The 18,803-nt window shown below is 42.5% G+C and overlaps 1 protein-coding gene across 1 annotated transcript; it reads right to left on the bottom strand.

Moving 5' to 3' along the window:
- Positions 1-390: 390 nt before the first annotated feature.
- Positions 391-18,569, bottom strand: rbl1 (retinoblastoma-like 1 (p107)). The gene is made up of 22 exons (XM_086150185.1): positions 18,326-18,569; positions 14,639-14,772; positions 13,619-13,822; positions 13,401-13,465; positions 13,127-13,255; positions 12,797-12,960; positions 12,602-12,666; positions 8,712-8,874; positions 8,052-8,218; positions 7,858-7,970; positions 7,293-7,396; positions 6,746-6,883; positions 6,013-6,177; positions 5,541-5,685; positions 5,231-5,461; positions 4,632-4,822; positions 3,959-4,135; positions 3,340-3,411; positions 3,163-3,250; positions 2,561-2,709; positions 1,922-2,086; positions 391-1,821 (listed from the first exon to the last, which is right to left on the bottom strand). Exons 1-22 carry the CDS (start codon positions 18,485-18,487, stop codon positions 1,630-1,632), a joined length of 3,183 nt encoding a protein of 1,060 aa, XP_086006311.1. The 5' UTR covers positions 18,488-18,569; the 3' UTR covers positions 391-1,629.
- Between the last annotated feature and the right edge of the window lie 234 nt (positions 18,570-18,803).

Genomic DNA, 18,803 nt, shown 5'->3' on the forward strand with positions numbered 1-18,803 from the left:
TCTGAGGTCCTCAGTCATCCAGGTCATGGTGAATTCTTGTCGAAGTCTTCTTATTGTTTCAACTTGACTTTAATTTCTTCACTTGAAGACCTTTCACCCACCACCCGAGAGGCTTCTTCGGTTCGAATGAGCTGCGGGGAATTTCTGAAAATGACTGTTGTTAACACTAACAACCCCCTTAGACCTACTTTCTGCCAATCAACTGCTACATTGACATCACATGCCACCATAACCTAGACCCGCCCAAAACCGTGGCAGTAATAACTCCCGCATGGGCCATGAGGTGTGAAACTTCTTTAAGAGAAGAAATTCAAATCCGGTTGCTACAACAAGAAGTTGTTAAACTGTGAATAACTGGAATGAAAATGAAAATAAATACATTTACAAAACTAACTGGAAAATTAAGTTTAATTTTCATCAGTTTACAAACCGAAGCGGATATTAAGCCATGTCCATCACATATTTTTTTCCCCAAATCTAAAGATAGTCATTTTTTTTAAAACGTCTGGATGGGCTGCATGCGTTGCCGTGGTTAAAAGTTTTGTGACAGTGAAGGTTCCCGGCAAAATTCCAGTGGCCGAATGGCTATACATGACCCTGTGATTAACAAATGATACTAGTCCAGGTTAAAGCCCTACCTCCAGCCCACCCTTTTCACCATGTAAGTGTAGACAGTGAATGAATGAAAATGTGCAGATGCTACAAAATGCAAAGAATCAGTAATGCTCCTTAGTCCAGGAAGAAAAATAAAAAAAGATTTGTCCCTCATCAATAAAATCTCTAGAAACAGGGGAAAGCAGACATATACGGTTAGATTTAACCCGAAGGAACACTTGCACAACAGTTTGTGACCGGAGCCTTTCAATGTTCTAAAACTCTGAAAAACATGTTATAAATACATTTTAAAACGACAACAAAAGTGGAGCAACTGCTTCTCGATTGTTACTTATCAGCCATGTCAAGTTCACCACAATAACTTAAAAGTCTCACATTTAAAGTACTGTTACACCTGAGGGTGAGAAGCTTGACTTCCTTTTAGCTAGGTCTGACGTGTGTTTTTTTTGTATGTGTTAAAATGCTATGTAACTTCAATTCAGTTGCTTTGTGTCCTGAGATTCATTTTTACAATAAACCTTGAATTGAGGGAAAATTGTTTTTGGTTTGCTGCTTTTGTGACTGTAAAATAAACATTAGTGGCTCAAAGCTTCCTCCCTACTTCTAATTTATCCTCTTTCATTTTTAATACGAGCTTGAACGGCCGCAGGAATGATGTGCTACAAACACATCATTCGTTATGAACACTGGCTTGTAAAAAAGAGAGCTGACCCATTTCCTGCTGGCTTTGAAAGGTATTATATGGCCTGAGCTCTCTCGTAGAACCATTTTGTTCCCGAAAAGGTAACGGTGAGTCAGAACAAATCCACGCCTCCAGAGAGCTTTTCTGTCCGGAGTTTTGACAGATGGTTGCAGTAGGGATATCATGAGATTCGGCCTTGGGCTTGTGCAGAAGCAGTCCAATTCCTGGATGTTGCTGCTCTCTGCCGCCCCCCCCATCGATAAAGGGTGTAAAATCGGAAACAAAAGCCGCCGCTGGAACTTTTGTATGCCAGCAAAATAGTCTAGCGTCCATCAGTGACTCTGGCGCTCCGACACCACATCCTGCAGCCGCTTCAGCAGCACGTCCGGGCTGTTGCTCTCGGGGCATGCCCTCTTGCTCGGGGAGTCACACGCCGATGACATCATCACGTCACCTTCCATGCCGAAGGCCCTCTTCCGGCTCATGCAGCTCTGCCTGATCATTCGGTTGATGTTGGACAGCTCCTGAATGCAGCGAAGACACATGGCAACATCACCATGGTGTATGTGTGTATTTATTCATTTGTGCAACAGAAAACATTTTTGTGTGTGTGCGCATGCTCACCTTGGATGGGCTGCTGTTGATCCTGTAGGTGTAAGAGTTTGGTGTGAGGGAGCTGCTGGAGTTCTTGTGGGGGGAAATGTACAGCGAGTGTCTCTGAGAGATGCGGCGAGGAGACAGAGGCTGAGCTCTGAGTGATGGGAAGGGAGACAGAGGAGGAGCGTCTGCCTGCAGATGCACACAAAAGGACCCAGAGGAATTCTTAACGCATTCTGCAAATATATGACCTCTTAATACATCATAAATTGATCTGGACACCATCCTTTAGTCGTAGTAAAACACATCATAAGTGTACGTGTGTGTGTGTGTGTGTGTGTGTGTGCGTATGCGTGTCTACACATATATATATATATCGCCTTTGGTTATGAATTGCTTTGCCCCATAAAAAAGCACAACTAATAGCAATCTAAATGAATCGAAAACAATCCATAGCAACCCTGTGATAAATCTTACTTTAAAGTTTAATTCTTTCACCGTCCAATTTATGAAGTCCAATTTTTTGTCCAAATTTTTTTACAATTTTTTTTTTATGTTCAAAAACGTTCTAACTTAATTGAAAATGATTTGATCAGCACCTGGGTGACTACAGAAACATAGTCTAAATCCATAATCAATTCATATTGATGAATTAGCCTGTCTTACCTTGCCATCCTGCATTGCATATCTCATGACAAAGCCCTTCATCTTCATGACAAACACGTTGTTGTAAAACTGGATGAGGTCGCTGCGTTCTTCTTGTCTTGATTGGCTGGCCTTTGCAGCTCCTGAGCTCTGATTGGCCTTCTCTGCAGCTGAAGGGAGATGCAGTATATTTCTTTTGTCTGATGGCGTTGTGCTGACACTGCTAAACTTAACTTAGAAAAACCACAACAAAACAAATCTGCAAGCTGCCGAAAAAATGAACAGGTCAACTGATAATCATTGTAGATGATTGATTTGTTCTTGGGTGGTAATCAAAAGACATGCCTTAATTGGACAATGTGGCCTGTAATGCTGATCTTCACCAAGTTGTGAAATCAATTTTATTACAGGCTGGTGGATGAGTGGTATCTGCTGGAATCTTCTTCATACTTGATTTTAATTAGTGATCAAAAATATGAATTGTTTCAAAGGAAGTGAGTGGATACACAAACAACATCCCTATTGTGATGAGTTACAAGAATTAAGTGCAAATTTTTATGATACAATACAAGTAATACTGGTGTTAAAATGGAATAAGGCTCATCAGGCTTTGCGTTTCTTACATTCACCACCAGAAGCAGGGTCCACTTCCATGTTCTCGTCAGTTCCCTGCTCTCTGGGGGTGTGATGCAGCAAGACGTTGCGGTATACCTATAGACCCACACACAGGTTAGGAGTGCGATTATTAGAAATGTGTGTATGTGTGTGTGTGTGTGTGTGTGTGTGTGTGTGTGACTCACATGGCTGCTGGCCTGAGGTTGGCTGCGATAACACTTCATGATGTCTGGGAAGGTGCGAGTCTCTTTGGTGATCTGAAGGAGGGTAGGAAAGGAGAAAGCAAGAAGCCGCTGTTATTGAGTATCCTTGTGTGTCTCCTCTGCCATCTTTGAACCTGGCTCTTATCTGGATGCTGATGTCTGGTGAGTGACGTGTCACCTTTCACATATTAAACTACTAAGTTTAAAAGACCAAGTCGAATGTCAGGATTAAAAGTCACATTTGTGCTCAGATGTTCTGTTTTTGCTGGTTATGTGCCTGTTCGGTGTAAAATCATTCAACAAGGACACAAATACACTTTGTGAGAAGGTTTTTCGGGCTTCATACACACGGGGGGTTGTGTCTTCAATCGGCAATTTTAAAAGTTACCAATCGCCACCTCCCTTCTAATCTTCGGATCAGCAATACATGTTAAGCAAAGAGTGACATCAGGACTTTGCATGTTCCGGCCACTCTGATCGGCCACTGCAGGTAATATGGTTTAGATGTTTGCACTTGTTGATTTCTTACAGAAAGGGGTTTCATGAAATATTTTCCCCAAACCTTAAAACCATGGGAGCATTTAAAAAAAGAACTTCCTACTTTGGATATGATATAGATGCTGCAGAGCAGGAGTTGGTCGAGGTGCCGGTCCTGCATCAGCTCAGTGACGTGGACCAGGGAGTGCTCGAAGCCCGTCCAGATCTTCCCCCGCAGCTCCGACGAGATGTCCAGCTTGGTGCAAAGATCCCTGAGCCGGACGCTGGCCAGGTGATATACCTTCAAACCCAGACATGGAGGAAGACACAATCACAACTGTGGATCTTCATCATCAGGACACTTTAGAAAAAAAAAAACAACAAAAAAAACCCTGCCTGGATCCCAAAAGTTATTTTTGATTTCAAATTAAAGTTACTCAGACAGGATTTCCGCTAATGGAAATTATTTTGGAAAACTGTCAGATTATCTCTTTCCATCTGGTAAAAGAGACGATAGGCATTTGTCAATTCTCTGTTCAGCAGAATGAGGCACAATGCCTGCTATCAAATTTACATTTCAGTCCTCAGAAGTTCTTTGACGCAGTTCTTGGCTCACTTGCTAATCATGTTATCAAACACTAGGACGATAAAAGCCGGTGCCAAACTCCATTTGCCAAGCAATCATGATAAAAGTTTTTGTCATCACGAGACAGTAGGACGTCGTTTCAAATCTCTGGATTTATTGCCAGTGATGCCGCAGATAATCTGCTTGGAGATGAGAGGGTCTGCGGCTCTACCTTCCTGAAGAACAGCGCCAGGGACCCGGTGCGTCGAGGGCGGACGCTTCCCGCCTGGGGGTCGGAAGTTGCAAGGGTGGGAATGACGCGGCTGGGGGACGCGTTGAGCAACAACTGAGCTGTGAGAGGAGCACCGGAGGAAGGGATGGGCTGGACTGGGATCAGTCTGATGGTGTGGCTGCCGGTGGCACCTGCAGGTAATTTATGCCGTCAGCTTATCTTAAGATATTCAGTAAGAGAGGTTCACTAATCTTGAATCTTTGATTAAAACATCAAACGAAATGGACGAGGCTCTGTTTTCAAAGATTATGAAACTGGGCTTAAAAAACAAGCAAACCATATTATTGGTAAAATAGCTTAATAGCTTAATCCTTCTTTTTCCCCACTATGATTTCAGAATAGGTTTCTATAAATTGTTATTTGGAACATGTGGTTGCGCATATGTGCGCACACATGCACCCACACTAACTGTGGGGCACCCGTGGCTTTTATTCTTTACTTTATTTAGTTTAATTAGAAATATCAAATCTAGTGTCTTATGTTTATCTGTTTATTTTTGCTGTTGTGAAGCCCCTCGTGTGTGTGAGTGCGCCAAACACCTTGTAGTGGGACACTCAGGACAGTTGTCTGCGGCTGGGATCCGATCTTCAGAGTACAGTTCGAGCTGAACGTCAGCCTCTTGGTGGGGGATGACACAGGGCTGAGAGTAACCCCTTGGGCTGAGGCTGGGACCGGGGTCGGCTGGTCGTCGCTGAAGAGACGGCGCTTGAAGCTGCCTGCGGCTGGGGAGCTGTAGCGGTCGTGGACGGACAGCGGGGAGGATGGCACGTCTGGGTGGGGGTTGAAAGTGTTTTAGATCCAGGTCGCAGCGCTCGTGACATCGAGGGAAACACCTGGCCGGACACAAACCTTTGCGCGCGCTGCCCAGGCCTGATCTGACCTCGCGGATGCGTGGGTGGATGATGGGTGAGAGGGCGACCAGAGGCAGGTGAGACTGACTTCCACTGGTAGAACTAGAACTGTTGCCTGAATCTAGACTGGAGGGAAAATTCACCTAGAGAAGAAAGGGATGGAGTACATACAGTTGATAAATAAAATACTTAAGGTCATTGAGTCTATTTCTCTAAAACTGAAGTCGCTGAAAGAAGCACCTGCGTCATGAAAAGGTTGTAACTGCTGAATAAGCGCAACAACGTAAAACTCAACTCCTGTTGTGACATGAAACTCTGTGCAGGTTGATATTTGTAGTTTACATACTTTAACACAGGGTTAGGGTCTATCATATGTGTCAAGACACATATGATAGAAATATCAGATTTAAATCCTGTTGTCCATCCATTTGGTGCCGTGTGCGCACATGGGTGTGTTAGTGCTGTCTGACCTCCTCCACTGTTGGGATCTTGTTGTCGGCAGCCTGCAGGGCCACCCACAGTGCAGAGTCTGAGGTCCAGGCTCGGCTCTCCAGGACCTGCTCTTCGATCAGGTTCAGATGCTTAACCATGTCTCTGGACAGGCCTTCCTCTGAGCGGATGAACACCTCGATTACCTGCACACACATGCACACACACGCACACAAGGGGGCATAGTTAGAAAAAAAATGACTGACATGAAAAGAGTTGAGGAGCATGAGAGTTAACCTGAAGTGCCAAGCTGTATTCACAAATAAACTCCGGAGAATCGGGTTTCAATGTGTTATTTATTCCTTTACTTGTAAATTCATACAGCTAAAGCAAAGCCAAAATGAGAACGTTCCCACAGAGAAGCTCGAATCCCCCTAATAGAAATATAAAATACAGACAAATTTAGTGTCTGTCAACTGCTCAATTACTTCTTATTCCAAATATTTATACAATAATGTTATTTGAAGGATCCACAAACAGTTAGCTATTTGTAACCATGCTTTATATTATGCACTTGGCTATTATTATGAAGGAATTTCCTTTATGGTGATCAATAAAGTTTATCTTGTCCTATTATATTTCATATATATTATTATATTTCAAATGTATACACTTCATGCTACGAATAGAGGGTGGACACAGGATTGCTTTTAACTGGAGTTGCCTTTTGTGGGTGTGGTTTGTGTGCAACGTGTGTGTGTGTGTGTGTTTGACCTTGAAGAAATAGAAGGGTGCCAGTTTAAAGATGTTGATGATCCAGGGGAACGTCCTTTGGGAGCTGTAGGAGAACAGAACCACCTCCAGACAGCATGCCATCAGCGAGCAGTGGAAGATGTCCTGCTCCAGCAGAACCTGATGATGCAAACACACCGCACAGAACCCATGTTACAATACAAGGCTGTGAATGACGGTAATAAAGATGAGACGTGTACAGAATGTGTAATAAGACTGAAAAAAGAGGGTAGGTTCTACAGATTTAAATACAACTAAAAATAACCAAAGAATCCAATGATGTCGTACCGCATTTTAATAAAATTAAAAAAAAAACACATTCCTTGGTTACAGGTAAAGTAACCATTACAAGGGACCTTTTCTAACAACCCAAGAAATCACTGAATCACAATTGAACCAATTTACTGTAGATTAAAATGGAGCAAGACTGGAGAATTATCTCTCTGTCTCTTATAATACACACACACACACATGCGAATATAGCGTAAAAACAGATGAGATGAAAGTCAACAGCGAGTAAGCAGCTCACACTCATGTCTTTGCCTTGCAGCCGTCGAATCTCCTGAACCATGACATTTTCCAGGACCTTGTAGTAGAGGATCTCGGCCAGCTTTAGCCGGTTCTCTGCAAAGTCTGTAAAAAAAATGTATATGTATATGGTTTTTCAATTTGTTGTTGTAAGGCTGATGGGAATCCTGCTGCGTATCCTCTGCCATCTTGGACTGTAACAACCTTGGGATTTGTACGATGTTTGAAAATCAAAATGGATTTTCACTTTCATTATGTATGCTTCTGCATCCTACTTGGCCAATTGACAGTCTGATAATGAGGAAAGATCGCAAATGTAAATCAGGGCAGGACACTTTCTGCTTTACGGTTTGTTAGAAAGCTGCAGACTCTGAACTCAGATGTTTGCTGCCTTCTTTTCGGAGTGTGTGTGTGTGTGTGTGTGTGTGTGTGAGTATGTGTACATACATACGTGCGTATGTATGTATGTATGTATGTGTGTGTGTGTGTGTGTGTGTGTGCGTGCGTGCGTGCGTGCGTGCGTGCGTGCGTGCGTGCGTGCGTGCGTGCGTGCGTGCATGTAGTACCAATATGAGAACCAGGGGAATCTTCTGTGTCCTTAGTGTAATGTTCTTTGAAGGTCTGTCCCAGGCTCTTCACTCTGGCCAGGATGGCGTCTGATGGGTCCCTGGAGCAGGACCTTAAATCCAAAGAATGAGTGTGGTTATTGAGGAGTATCGCAGTGACATCACACATTCCTGCTACAGGAACAGGGACTGACTTGAAGATCTGTTGCAGTTGTTCACTGGGGGACGTCCTTAGACCGGCTACCATGCTCTGCAGCCGACTGACACTCTGTGTCGCAGAGGAGACGGGCGTTACGAGGAGATCTTTCTCCTTGAGGTAGAGTCGCCCAGTCAGAGGGGTGGATGGGGCCCGAGACCCTGACTGTTGGTTGATAGAGATAGAAGAGCTTGAGAGAAGTTGTGATGACTTAAAGATGAAAAAGTTAAAAAAAAAAAAAAAAAAAAAGAATGGGCTGAAATTGACTTAGACACCATTCTGGGTAAATATGTCATCAGCATCTGTGTTCAGGCTTAATGAACCGCTTATTAGTTTTTGTCAGTTAAAGCAAAAAAAAAACATCCCTCCAGTTTCATCTGTGCATTTTGCATTTGCAGAAGCTCTACGTGATAAAATCTACTTTCAATGGCGGGTGTGCTTCCTGTCCCCCCACATCAACAGAACAAAGTTGATGTGGGGTTCCTGACTTTGTGTTTTTCTTTGAACTTTCGAAAATCCTCAGTGCTGACTTGAACTAATTTGGTCCTGGCGTGTGATGTTATGGCACTTTATTCATTTATTAACAATTTATTTGACAAAAGCAGAAGTACTGAATCCCAAGCATGCAGTGTGTATGTGTGTACGCGTGTGTATCTACCTTCTCTACATGTTGCTGCAGCTGGTTCTGACCGATGGCAGATTCCTGTATGTTTTTCCTCGGCGTTCCGATTTCCTCGTCGGCGTCGGCTCCGAGAAACACCCGCTCATCAAAATCTCCCATGGTCAACACGTACTCTTCATACTCCTTGTTTATGGCTTTACTAATGACAGAAAGACACACACACACCACTTGCTAAAAGTCTGATGTGTGTCCATGTGTCCACAGTCAGGACTGAACAAGTGATTGAATGTCATCTAACATTAGTAATGCATGGAATGTAGGATTTTTATTGAGTAATTTTTCAGTTGAAATCTACTCAGACTTCATAGCTTCTTATTGTTCAAACACTGCTAAATTTAATGCAAATTGCTTTTCTTGAAGAGCAAGTTAGGGATTATCAACCTTTTTCTGAGCTACCAAAACATTTCCTGTATCATCACGCGCCTTGCACGCACGCACGCACACACACAAACACACACACACATACATACATCAAAGAAGGCGTGTTCAGAAGCAGAGAGAGAAGAGGAAACGCAAGAGGAATCTGGCACTGAGAGTGGGGACTTTGAATATTGGGACTATGAGAGGAAAAGGTAGAGAGTTGGGCGACATGATGCAGAGAAGGAGGGGGATATACTGTGTGCATATGTAGCTCATATACGCACAGTATGAATATATGTACATGTAGAGTCCTATGTAGTGCAGAGGTAGAGCGTGAATGAGATCCTGGGTTCAATCCCCACCATTTTACCATGGTAGTTGCTTTGGTTAAAAATGACTTTAATGTGTCCAGTAAGGCTAGAAGCTTTAAATTGTAATATGGTACTGACAGGAAGGGAAATGGAGTTATCTTGAAGGAGGAGTTTGTTAGGAATGTGCTGGAGTCAGATAGACTTATGAGTCTAAAACTGGAATTTGAATATGTGATGCTCAATGTTGTTAGTGGCTATGCCCTACACGTGGGATGTGAGTTTGAGGAGAAGGAGAAGTTCTGGAATGAGCCCGATGAAGTGATGTAGAATATCCCCAGAGATAAGAGGGCAGTAATTGGTGGAGACTTAAGTGGACATGTTGGTGCAGGCAATAGAGGGGATGAAGACGGGATGGACAGATTTGGTATACATATATATAGATTTGGTATTTGGTGAAAACTTTTTTTCCCAGAAAAGACAGGAACATAGGGTAACTTATAAGAGTGGAGGAAGAAGCACGCAGTTAAGACTACATCTTGTATACACAAGGTAACCTGAAAGAGGACAAAGGCACAGCAGAGGACAAAGTGGTGGAAGCTAAAAAGGGAGGAGTGTTGTATGGTTTTCAGGTGGGAGTTGAGAAAGGCTCTGGTTGGTGAGGGAGAGCTTCCAGATGATTGGACAACTACAGCTAATGTTATCATGGAGAGAGTATATGAGAGTACTTGGTGTATCATCTGGAAGGAAAGTAGATAAGGAGACTTGGTGGTGGAATGAGGAAGTGTAGGAGTATATACAGAGAAAGCGGTTAGCAAAGAAGAAGTGGGACACTGAGAGGACTGAAGAGGATTAGAGTACAAGGAGATACTGCGTAAGGTAAAGATAGAGGTAGCAAGGTCCGAACAACGGGTGTACGATGACCTGTATGCTCGGTTGGACAGTAAGGAGGGAGGGAATGATCTATGCAGGTTACTGAAACAGATTGATAAAGATGGAAAGGATGTACAGCAGGTCCGGGTGATTAAGGATAACGAAGGAAATGGATTGACAGATGCTAGAAAAGTGATGGGAAGATGGAAAGAGTACTATGAAGAGCTGACAAATGTGGGAAATGAAAAGAGAGCCACGGGTAGAAGAGGTGACTATTGTACACAACGGAGTAGCACAGATTAGATTAGTTCTTTAGGAAGACCAAAGAGAAGATTTATGGACGTAGTCAGAGGATATGAAGGTAGTTGGTATGAGAGAGGAGGATACAGAGAATAAGATTAGCTGGAGAAGGTTGATGTGCTGTGGCGACCCCTAAAGGGAAAAGCTGAAAGAAGATATATATATATATATCCACACACACACACACACATGGATATATATATATATATATATAATGTGTGTGTATACATACACACACACACATACATACATATATATATATACACACACACACACACACACACACATACATATATACATATACCGTATATATTTATAAATATATACAATCTGGTCAACAAGTATTTGATCCCCCGTGTATAAGTTCTCCTTAGAAATCATGGAGGGGTCTAAAATTGTCATTGTTGGTTTATTTCCACTGTGAGAGACAGAATCTAAAAAAAAATAAATAAATGAATAAATAAAAAAAAAAAATCAGAAACCACACTATGATTTATTACAATTTATTTGTAAATTACGGGGTGAAAAAGTGTTTGATCCCTTGTATCAAACAGATTTAATATTTGGTACAGAAAGCTTTGTTAAAAATTACAAGTCAAACGGTTCCTGTAGGTCTTCACCAGGTTTGCACACACTGCAGCAGGGATTTTAGCCCCTCCATACAGATCTTCTCTAGAGCTCTCAGGTTTTGGGGCTGTCGCTTAGCAACATGGAGTTTCAGCTCCCTCCAAAGATTTTCTATTTGATGTAGGTCTGGAGACTGACTGGGCAACTCCAGAACCTTGATATGCTTCTTACGAAGTCACTCCTTGGTTTTTCTGGCCGTGTGCTTCGGATCATTGTCATGTTGGAAGACGCAGCCATGACCCAATTTCAATGCTCTGACTGAGGGAAGAGGAGTATGCCCTTTATCTCACCTTACATGGCCTCTCCTTAATACAGTGCAGTTGTCCTGGACCCTGTGCTGAACCCCCCCCCAGATAATGATGCTTCCAAGCCCATACTTCACTGTAGGTATGGTATTATTGGGATGATACTCATTCTTCTTCCTCCAAACACGGCGTTAGAGTTAAGACCAAAAAGTTCTCTTTTAGTCTCATCTGACCAAAAAACTTTCTCTAATGAGTCCTCTGGATTATCCAGATTGTCTCTGGCAAACTTCAGACAGGCCTTGACATGGGCTGACTTAAGTAGGGGAACCTACCGTGCAATGCATGATTTTAAACCATTATGTCTCAGTGTATTACTGATAGTAGCCGTGGAAACTGTGGTCCCAGCGGTCATTGACCAGCTCCTCCCGTGTAGTTCTGGGCTGATTCTCCACCTTTCTTAGCATCATTCATACCGCACAAGGAGAGAACTTATGTGGGAAACCCAGTCCGAGGGACATTGGCAGTCATCATTAGCCTCTTCCATTTTCCGACAATGGCGCAAACAGTTGTTCTTTTTTCACCTAGCTGCTTGGCAATTGCGCTGTAGCCCTTTCCAGCTTTGTGAAGGTCTACAATTTTGTCTTTTGTGTCTTTTGACAGCTCTTTGGTTTTACTCATGTTGGCTGCTACTGTTCTGACAGATTGCGGGGTGCACAGGTGTCTTTGAGAAAGCTAACAACCTCAAATAGGTGCTAGTCAATTAGAATGATGAGCAGAGTGGAGTTGGACTCTTTAAAAGCAGAGGAACAGGTCTTTGAGGGTCAGAAATCTGGCTGATAAGCAAAGGATCAAATACTTAATTGACCCTGAAATTTAAAAATAAATTGTTAAAAAAAATCATACAATGTGATTTCTGTTTTTTTTTTTTTAAATTCTACCTCTCACAGTGGAAATGCACAAATGATGAAAATTTTAGACCCCTCCATCATTTCTAATGGGGAGAACTTGCAGATTCACGGGGGATCAAATACTTATTGACCTGACAGAATATATACGTGTGTGTGTGTGTGTGTGTATGTATGTAAATATATATTCCTCCCCCCAAATAGGACAAGGAAATCGTTCCCCAGGTGTCTCGCACAGGGTCACCTACTTGTTGTCAATAAAGTTCTGAGGAGCCAACAGTCCAGTCAGAAGTTCTGTGTTCCCTTTCAGGATCTGATTGATAGAAAAGAAGGATTATTTGAGTGAATAAATCAGCAGTTTCAAGTTTTATTACAATTCATTGGTCACGGGTTGTGCAGAAGGTGTATAGATAGTGTTGGTGTGTGTATTTCTGTGTTCATACCTGTCTCTGGAACAGCTTCTGAATGTATGGTTTAAAGTAGTGCTGTTTAATGCCCTTGGCCTCGACCACCAGGCCGTCGTGCAGTTCACACAGCTTCTCCAGCACACAGGGAGGAGGCTCATCTGTCGATACATTGCCGTCGGCTTGGTAATGAGCAGGCAGACCTTGAGAACACACACACACACGCACACGCATGTCATCAACCTGTTTGATACTCTCCATTATGATTTCATTCTGGCAAAAATGAATAACAAGGTCTTATGTGAGTGCAGATGTGTCAGTGTGTCGAGCGTGTTTCAGTAACAGCAGCACAAAGTGTGGGGATCCCACCTCGGAACGCAGGGTTGATGAGGTCTTTCCTGTTTGCACAGAGGAGAGCGTTACCAAACACAAGATCCAGACAGCAGAGCAGCAAGTGGTATGAATTCACTAGGTCATCGCCGATCATTCGGAAGTTCCCTAAAAAAAACAAACAAACAAAAAAAAAACAAAAAACATGGAAATACAAGCAGACAAGCAAGCATGAAGTTCATCACAATCACCGGGTATAAGGCTTTATTTACAATGTTAGACACTGACAGGCAGAATACCAATGCCTCTTTACCTTTAGTGTGAACAAACAGAGTCCAGCAGAACTTGAACACTTCACTAATGTGACATGGGAGCCGTCTGTAGAGCAAGAAAGTGGACACACACTGTGTTAGCCATGAATGAGTGTGTGTGTGTGTGGCTATATTTTCTACTTTGACAGTGTGACTTTGTGTGTGATGCCTGTGTTTCCTGCCGCATAGAAGCATGTGTGTGTGCGCCAGTGCATCATGCCTGTGCTTCCTGCTGCGTGGCTGACGTGGAGGCTCGCCTCCCTGCGGGTTCTGAAACATGTCCATGAAAATGGGCTGGAACTTGCGAAAGATGACAGTGGAGACCTCGAAGATGCGCTCAAGCTGGTCCATTCGCAGACAGAAGTCCTGGGGGAGGCTGGACATGTCGACCCACTTCCTCATCTTAGAGAAGAACTGGATCAGACTAGACCAAAAGACAAACCCTTTCACTGAACGAGACTGGGACATATTCAAATACTCCAAACAGTGATCAGATACATTGAGCCAGACACAAATCATTGCAAAAGGTCGTATTAACTTCACTTAAATTCCTGTTTTCATAAGTTCTGCTGAAAAATGTTTTCTTCAGCTTGTTTGCAGGGACTTTTTCCAGACTACATTTGAACCTAGTCCCCTTAAAACTCACCTAAACCCTCTAGCCAACCCACACACTTTCTTGTACATATTCAAAGTCAATAAATGGCTGACATTTACATGACTTTTTATAGTAATTTTTGCTCATTGTCTATGATTTCATGATGTACAAAAGCAGATTAATGCTTATACAATGATAACAGTGAATATGGGGGGCAGGTGCATAGGAGGTAGACCGTTTGTCCTTGGTACCAGATAAAACTCCTTGTTCCATTCCCTACTCATCTTAGTGTGCCGAGGTGCTGTTGAGCAAGACAACAGCACTGTTGGTGCTGAGAGATGCAAGAAAGTGGAGATGAGAGATGGCAGCCAACTCCTCATGGTTCATCCATGAGGAGTTCAATGCAAAGAAGGACTTTCCCCATGAGGGATTAATAAAGTATAAGTTATTACTATAATCAAGTGATGGCAAAGGATTATTTACTCAATAATCAGAGTTATAAGCATCAAATACAAGATTTCTATTGAACTCTTAACCTGTCTTAAAGTAGATGGTTAAATTATGTGTGCAAAATCATCACTGGGCATCTATATTGATTTCTCCTCCACTATAAGTACTCGATATTTCACTTTATGTGCGACTCACCTGAGTTTTGAAGAGCGCAGGATCCTCGTGAGTGAGACACAATTACCCTCCATCAGGCCTTTTCCCACTGTGGGGGTGGAGCCCTTTCTGCAGGCAGCATACAAAGAGCAAGCCAGCCAGTGGACTACCTCCCCCTACCCAGATACACACAAGACACACACAGGAGTACTTCAATCAATTGTTTTAATATGACATTCATGAAAAGCAAAGCATGGTTAAAACCAGATCTTTAATTCAATTTAGAGTGGTTTGTTTGTTTGTTTGTTTTCAGCTTAAAATATTCTTATTTCATGTTTATTTATGATTGAATATACTGGTAGAAAAAAATCACACACACACACCTTATTTGTTTGAACTTCAATATTCAAAATTAAACTAAAATTTTATGTCTGTATGTCTTTCTGACATGAAGTTGACATTAGAGTATGTAAATTAGCTAAAATGACATTTCAATGCTTCTCAAATGGTACAGATATTCGTAACAATATGTTGAGAAAAAACACTAATTGAGAAATTTGTAATGAAACAATTCACTTCTTTCTAATTTATTATTGTTTACTGATACTTAGCTAATATTTGCATTATCAAACATGTTCAAAATAAATTTTTCTGTCAGGCAACCCATGTACTGTTCATAATTAAGATGTACTTATTAATTACTACTTCATATAAATTAATATTCTATTTCTACTATAAATTCCCCACCACTAATCATAAAAGAACATGAATATCAAGTGGGCTTTATTGATGGATTTCAATTTTCATTGTCAAGACAATTTTTTCCTCCTTTCTGTGAATGTAACATCGACAAAAGTAACCTTGAGCTGTGTCACTGGCTTTGTTTCTTGGCAAGTGCTACAATTACTCTTTAACTTGAACAGTCAACATAATTTATTTATGGGTGATTTCAATCACTGCTCACCGGACAAAGCTCTAAAAGGATTCCAGCAGTATGTAAACTGCAGACCCCCCCCTTGCCTAAGCTATACTGCTCGCTCCTTCCTACTTACCAGTGGTAAGAATAGCAGATAAAGTGACAAAAAAATACCTAAACAGCGGGGGCCAGACAACACTGCCAGGCCTCAGGAGTGCTTTGAACCCACGGACAGGGATAACCTTCGATCCCTGTCCAGTAACATCAGTGAGCAGCTGGAGGAAGTCTCATCCTACATGTGTTTCTGTGTAGACCAGGGGTGTCAAACTCATTTCTAATCGCGGGCCACATACGGCCTAGGTAGATGTCAAGTGGGCTGGACCATAAAAATTATAGTATACTCAGCAATAAATAACCAAAAAATCATGTTTCCTCTGATTTGGTGAAAAGAAGTACAAGGACATTAGGAAAATCTTGGAATTTAATGAATAATCCTTTTACAAAACATTTCATGAAAACCTCAATTTCCTTATAAAAACATGTCTCTTATCATTCACGTGTATGCATTGCAACTGATCCCACTGATCGTACAAAGGCACAAAACTTTAAAAAAATATATTAAAGCACTTTAAGATTAAATGAGACTTATAAAGAAAGTTTTTTTAAACCATTTACACATCTGCATATAAAATCTAAATTGAATCCCTGCCTACCCCTTACAAACAAAAGAGAGTGCTATTAAATGTGTAAGGAGGAAAGTATTTGCCTGTCATGTAAATGTGTAAACTTCATACATGAAACATGCATACACATACAATACGTACTGAAAATGTATGGAGTTGCATGAACAGTAGAATTCCACCATACTCTTTTGTAGTGAAGCTGATGACTAATATTAGATTGCACATTTTCGCTGGCAAAGCTGACTTTTATCGCTGCTTCACTGATTTCTTGGCTATCGGTGAGAGTGGACTGCGGTTTCCTCAGACCCACCAGCAATTCGTTGATCTTTTGTCTTATCAGTTGTCATTGCAAGCTGTCATATTTTTCGCTGTGATGAGTCTAATAGTGGCGCCAAATATTATATCCCTTAAGTACCGAAACTTGTTGCAAACACACCAAGCACAAAGGTTTCCTGTGCGTCTCCTCAAATAAATAGGACATTATCCATTTTTCTTTGAAAATCCTACACTCTTTATCTACTTTTCTCTGTTTTGATAATGACATTTTGGCTGATGTGACTGTGGCGGGGAGGTAGAGAACAGGGTAGAAATAACATCGTAACAAGCAGCAGATGGCTGTTTCAGTGATGCGGCTTGTCTTCTACTCTGACCCTAGCGGATAATTCGTGAATTGCATTTCAATAAAAAAATTAAATACTTGTCTTTTATGCATTTTTTCACTTTCAAATTATCCTGATCAAACCTGATCAAACCTCCTTGGGGACCGGTTCCGTATGTTTGACACCCCTGGTGTAGACTGAATCATCCCTGTCACCATGTTTGCAAACAAGGGGGGCCTTTGGTAAGCTTGGCAGGGGTTCAAATACATGTTGCACTGAACACTCTTTCCTCCACTCATTCAGCAATTCAGATCTCAAAAATCACTCCCCAACCACTTAACTCCTTCACATGGTTTTAGAGTGACAACAGCCCAGCCAGAGGCATTAACCTCCCTGCTCAAACAAGACAGCCCTGCCCTGGCTTTCAACACAGGAGGTGGTGAGAGCCCTTAGAAAAACTTAGTGCAACACAGTGCCTGGACCAGACAACATCTCCAGACAGACCCTTAGGCACAATTCCCTATCCTCCAGCACAGTGTCCCAGATGTGGAAGCGCTCAACAGTGATTCCCGTCCTAAAAAAGGGTACCACAAAGGCCCCGAACAACCTAAGGTTTGTAGCTCTCACCTCTCTGGTGATGTAGGCCATGGAGAGAAATGTAAAAAGCCATATCACCTGAGTAACTGAACTCCCTGTTTGAGCCTCTCCAATTTGCCTACTGAGCAAGTAGAAAGGTGGATGATGCTAAGACTTTCATCTCAGACTCCATCCACAAACCCCGCACATCACAGTTAGGCTCCTGGTTGCAGACTTCTCCTCAGCCTTCAACATCCTGTAACCCACACACTAGCAGAAAAGCAACCACCACCTCACTTAGTGGTTCATCAGCTTCTCACCAACGGGTCGCAGAGGTTTTCCGCTAACATTAACTTCTCTGACACCCTCTTCACCTCCACCTGCTCACTACAAGGCATCCTGTATCTCCCACTCTTCATCCCTTACACAGATGACAGGTGAACCCAGCTAAAATGCCACCTGGTGAAATTTGGTGAAGGCACTGTCCTCTTTTCCCTCCATCACTCAACCATCGTTCAGCTTGGTGAAGTTTGAAGTTGAGTTGGTTTTGACAACCTTGTGTAGTTTTTGTCAAACCATAAACAATATAAACGTTTGATGTTTAATTTATCTGTATGGTTACAGAAATTGCAATTTTCTCCCATGTGCTTCTCATGTATGAAAATCTCTTGCAATGACAGAAACTTTGAACTCTGATTTAGAAAATGATGTACTTATAATAACTGTCAACATTAAATGAGAAAAATGAGTAGTGACAAGAAGTACAAAAGTCGAGCTCAAAGCTCCAAGCTGGTGCTAAATCTGCCACGGATATTAGCACGTTACATTGTGGTAACACACATACAAACATGGAGGAAGGTATGATAGGGAGTTTACTCTTGTTTGGCTACTTCAGAGAGTAGGGTATTTCTCGATGTCAACGTTCGGTGGTTTTCAGTGTCCGGACGTTGCTCACCTCGAGTGTGTAGGTGTTCCATATCGCGGTGAAGTTCTCCATGGCTTCGGTGGCCGTCTCCTCGTCCATGTTCAGCTCCTGACACAACGCCTCCAAGGTCCTCCGGACGTTGCTCTCCTCCATTCTACCCGACTCGGAGTCCGACGACTCTTCCCCCCGCATGTGCTCGAACTACCCCGCAAGCTTAAGAAAGAACTGAAGAACTATTAAAGAACCCCGTGAATCAAAACACGACGCCCCTCCGGTTCCCTGTTTCACCGACGCGCCGCTGGTGAGACTTCCGCTAACACTGGCGCCAAAACTGAGAGCGGTGACCAATCAGAGGAGAGAGGAGGGCCGGCATGCGCACAACACCGCCCCCCTCCGCCCGCGCGCTCCTGGGAGCCAACCGTTACTAAGCAAACCGCCCCCTCACGTGTTGGTCACGATTCCGCTTGCGTTTATGATTAATTGTGTTTATTTTTCTCTTTATTTTTAC

This window comes from Fistularia commersonii, chromosome 7 (assembly GCF_037954325.1).
Source record: "Fistularia commersonii isolate RoL2024-O1a breed Wild chromosome 7, RoL_Fcom_v1.0, whole genome shotgun sequence".
NCBI lineage: Eukaryota > Metazoa > Chordata > Actinopteri > Syngnathiformes > Fistulariidae > Fistularia > Fistularia commersonii.